This window comes from Stigmatopora argus, chromosome 7 (assembly GCF_051989625.1).
Source record: "Stigmatopora argus isolate UIUO_Sarg chromosome 7, RoL_Sarg_1.0, whole genome shotgun sequence".
NCBI classification, from domain to species: Eukaryota; Metazoa; Chordata; class Actinopteri; order Syngnathiformes; family Syngnathidae; genus Stigmatopora; species Stigmatopora argus.
Window position 1 is genome coordinate 5,449,957 of NC_135393.1, and position 5,066 is coordinate 5,455,022.

General features: G+C 37.4%; 1 protein-coding gene across 1 annotated transcript in view; it reads left to right on the forward strand.

Moving 5' to 3' along the window:
• The first annotated feature begins 2,341 nt into the window (after positions 1 to 2,341).
• Positions 2,342 to 5,066, forward strand: part of LOC144077182 (uncharacterized) — a 6,819-nt gene continuing 4,094 nt past the window's right edge. Inside the window, exons 1-4 of the mRNA XM_077604722.1 lie at positions 2,342 to 2,374; positions 2,454 to 2,534; positions 3,227 to 4,009; positions 4,090 to 4,623. Coding sequence (XP_077460848.1) covers positions 2,474 to 2,534; positions 3,227 to 4,009; positions 4,090 to 4,623 — 1,378 coding nt within the window. The 5' untranslated portion in view covers positions 2,342 to 2,374; positions 2,454 to 2,473. The remainder of the gene's footprint in view (positions 2,375 to 2,453; positions 2,535 to 3,226; positions 4,010 to 4,089; positions 4,624 to 5,066) is intronic.

The following is a 5,066-nucleotide window of genomic DNA, read 5'->3' on the forward strand; positions in this document are numbered from 1 at the left end:
TTGGTTAAAGCACATGTGTCAAACTGATTCCGCCAAGGGCTGTGGTGGGTCCTGGTCTTTATTCCAACCGATCCAGTGCCGACATTTTAACCAATCAGGTGTCTTCTAAAATAAGTAGCACCTGACTTTAATTAACTGATTACACTTGCAAAAGCTATCCTCTTGTTGAGTTGGAATGAAAACCTGCACCCACTGCGGCCCTTTGAGGACCGGTTTGACACCCCTGGCCGTTAAAGTGTCTTAGCTGGATCGGTTGCAACAAAAACCTGCACCCACAGCGGCCCTCGGGGACCGGTTTTCCCACCTCTGCATTAAATGATCAACTGATCCATTCACTACCATACATTGAGTTTGATATGTGCTTGACATTTTTGTCACTATTTTTGGGTACTGTTTCTATATGACTGTTTTTTTTAAATGTCCAAATCCCTATTGAATTTCTTTAATGTGTGTGTTTGTTTGGGCTTTATGTGCAATCACTGTTGGATTGTTGTTTGTGATTCAAATTTACAAATTCATGCCTCTGAATGCAGTCAATAACCTATTTTTCTGTCATACAAATAATTTCTTTGTATGATCTTTTGATACAAAAAATGCGCGCACCATATTCATTCTCCCACGTTTTCTTCACCTGTACCAACTATATCAGAAAAATTAGACTTCTCCAATGCCTCTATAGTGGAATATGTGAGTAATTATGCAATATGACCTACAACATTGCAAAAATGAAGTTTCAAATTTTGCTTTGCTTTATTCTGACATTTTGGGAGAATGCAGGGGGATACGTTCGGATATGGATCGTTTTTTTCGACTTTTGGACCATATGTATACACAGGTCTAGCAACGTGCAGAATTCAGGAGGACACACATAAAACTTTAAGGCGTGTGGCGGACAGTTCTGCAAAACAAGACCTTTGTGAGGATAAGCATAACAGAAAATGAATGACTGAATGCCTGAAAAACTTTGAAAGTCTGATAAAAATGAAAGGTGGTGAAAATGAAAGACAAACAACAGAATTAACAATGTAAAAAAATAGGCATTGGAAGAAGTAATGATGGTGCTTTAATAGAGAAATGAAAGAAAAAATGTCAAACATAGAGGGCAGCTAAAAAAGAAAGAGAATATCGAGATATGCGGCGCTACGGTGTAGTTCCAAGCATACATGTAGGCTATTCATAAAGACTTAACATAAGTAATTTCATAAATATTAAATACAGAAATATATAAGTAAAGTCAGATGACTAGAAAATTAATCATGACATTTATGACCCTTGAGTCCAGCAATTTGTTATCATATGTGGCCACGTCTTTTGTGCACAAGTGGCTCCAACTGATAAATTGTTCTTAGTTACATAATTGTACTGATTTTGTTGCATACTTCTACAAATATGGAAGTGTCATTTGCTGGCATTAAACCTGGCAAATATTAGATAAGATCTGATTGTCTAACAAAGGACAAAGTTAACAGTTTACTTTTGATCTGCAGTACAATGAGAGAGTGCTGCTATTCATTCAAGTGTCCAAACTATTGCACTATTATAAAATTAGCTGCAATAACAGTAGTGCAATAATTCATACCTGTCAACCTCTGCCGATAACTGCCCTTATAAATGATTATTGATTCCCCTTACAAACCCCAAAAAAACCTTACAAACACCATACGAGTCGTACGGTGTTTGTAAGTTTTTGGGGGGGTTTGTAAGGGGAATCAATAATCATTTATAAGGGCAGTTATCGGCAGAGGTTGACAGGTATGCAATATGTAGTATTGTCTTTATTGTGGGTTATTTATAGTTGTGAAAAAAACTGTAACAGTATCATATCTATATATATATATATATATATATATATATATATATATATATATATATATATATATATATATATATATATATATATATATATAAATATTGTACCATATATTAAAATTATCATCATGGACAATAATGACATATCATTATATAGCAAATGGGATTCTGGCATGTATTTTTGCCACATGACCTGTACAAACAATCAGTTTAATAAGATTGTTTAAATCTGAGTTTATATTTGACCTGATAAACAAATGATGTACTTTTGTATTCAAGAATAATTAATATGGAACATGGGAAACTGTTTTTTCTCCTTTTGGGTGTTTATTCTAATGTGTTCACTCTGATTAATAATCATAAAGTCTATTTAGTCTGGATTAGTTTTGATTAATATGTAACATGTATAGAATTCCCCGAGCAATTATTTGTCAATGACCCGTTTGTGTGTTTGACAAATGATTCATTTGTATGACATCTTGTATAGAAAGCCCGGCCTATAAATTCATTGACTTTTTCCTCATTCAACACATCACCCTTCGGTCGGGACACCATACTTTTCAAGGTAATACGGTAGGATAATATATTGTTACTTTTCATGTAGTGTACAATATTCATTGTTTTTCTTTTCTTTTCTTACATAGAAATTGACTCATGGTCCATTATGGAGAAGACTGAAGGAGTATTATTGTTCCTAATTTTGCAGCTCGTTACAAGAGGATATGGTATAGTACAAATATTATTTTCACTGTAGTTTAATATTGTCTTACACGAACATGAGGTAGAATTGAAGTAATCCATATTATTTTGTTGTGTTTTAAATCTAGAATAAAATAAGCAAGCACAAGTGTGCATAATATGCATGCCTTCTTGTTGATAATTCATAACAAACAAGTAGTAATAAATCTATGTGTTATGAGCGCATGCCTATTTATGACTGCCCTCGCCTAGAATACCAGAAACTATAATTTTCCAATCTATTAATCAGCCCTGATACAAATAAAAAGAAAGGAAAACATCTAAACTCAAGCTCTGAGGATTAATTCATTCTGGGCCGTATTACATTGGCTACCAATTTTCAAGACAATCAGTTCACAAATGGTGGAGGAGTAGGATTCAAAATTGCATTATTTCGACCATTTTGTGTCTCACATCATTTTGAAAGACAGTAGTAGTTCGTTTACTGCACTGTGTGTGTAAATAGTGTAAATAATTAAACAATGAAAGATGTTGAACTTTGCCTTTGGGTGTAACTAGAACTTGAAAATTCCAAGATTGTAACTACTAAATGCAAACAAGATGCTTATTACACATTACTCAAGTCTTTTAATTGTATTCAACAACACCACATTTACATACAGGTTGGTCTTTTATTCATTTTGTCATTTTGAGTTGTGTTTTTATATCTTGCACTTAGGTTCTGTTGTTTCCAGCTGTGACGTGTGCCATAAAAAAGCCACTTGCCAAGAGTCACATGACCAAGGCGACACGTCAACCAACTTCGTGTGTGTCTGCAAAGATGGCTTTGTAGGCGACGGTCTAAGCTGTTACAATAGCTTACTCTGTAGCGAAGGGTCTTGCTGCAGCCAAGGTTACAAGTGGGCACCTGCCAGTGGCTGCGTGGATATTGACGAGTGCTCACTTCCTGATGCGCCATGCACAGCACCTTGGATTTGCCAAAACATACCAGGCTCCTATAAATGCCTACAGCCTGAATCCCTTTCCAGATCTCACCTGTCCTCATCAGTCAATTTCACATGCGGGAATACATTTTGTCCAGCAGGCATGGACTGCATTGAAAATAATGGCACAAGCTGCGCTGACCCCTGCAAGACCTACAAAGTGCTGGCTGACAATTGGCGTTCAACGCAATATATACCCCCTCATCATAATTTGTATAAATGTGACCGAACTGTTGAATTTCAAGGCTGGTATCGTTTATTCCTCAATCAAAAAAGCGCACATATTCCTGTGGGATTCATCTCTGAATACAGATGTGGAACAATTCGACCTATGACGCTAGCACAACCAAACCCCACACAGTCAGATTTCATTGAATCTCGTAAAGTGTGTTTTTCCTACAATAATGGCTGTGACTATACATCAACAATTCATGTGAAGCTCTGCTCTACAGCAGCTTCCACCTACTATGTCTACAAACTTGTGAAGCCACCCGCCTGTATTAAGGCATACTGTGCAGGTACAAAAAAAACATTTTTAATGGTTTGTTGGGCTGACTGTTTAGAGTGATTAATTCTCACAAAATTGTTTTCTCCTCAGAGGTTAGTGAGACAAGTTATTTAACGACACCTGACATTGAAGGTTCTTCGATGGGGCCAGAAACAGGTGTCCCCCAAAGCACAACTACTCACAGAACAACAAGTCGCCCTCAAACAACAACTACTCACAGAAGAACAACTCTCCCTCAAAAAACAACTATCACCAGAACTACCCATTTTTTTTACCCAAGAACAACAAACCCCACAGTAGTAGTAGATGAGGGAGAAGTCCGCCTCGCTAATGGAGGGAACGGCTCCTGCTCTGGCAGAGTTGAAATCTTCCTGCGTGGCCAGTGGGGAACAGTGTGTGATGATATCTGGGACCTGAATCATGCACAAGTGGTGTGCAGGCAGTTGGGCTGTGGAAGGGCCCTGGCAGCACACCACTCGGGTCATTTTGGACAAGGCACTGGACCCATTTGGTTGGATAGTGTAAGATGCACTGGAAGTGAATCAAAGCTCAGTGAGTGCACTCACCAAGGTATCGGATCACACAACTGTCGTCATTCAGAAGATGCCGGAGTGATTTGTGAAGGTAAGATGAGTTAATTGTAATACAGTGGTACCTCGAGATACGAGCTTAATGTGTTCCGGGACTGAGCTCGTATGTCGATTTTCTCGTAACTCAAACGAACGTTTCTCATATAAATGAACTAAAAACAAATTAATTCGTTCCAACCCTCTGAAAAAACACCAAACACAGGATATTGGATTGGAAAAACATTTTTATTTGTTCTAATTCGTCATCTATTAACAAAGTAACAAATAACTAGTGGTTTAATAGCACTAAAATGTGTTTGATATTATTAAAATTAGACGGATTTCGCAGAGGGGAGAGACACGGACAGAGAGGGGGGGGGGGGGCTTACTTTTCACACGGCAACGCGCTCGTAACATAACATAAACAAATTTAAATGAACTTGGATTACGATGCAGACGCACACCAAAATAAATTTCATCTAACCTTACACTAAACTT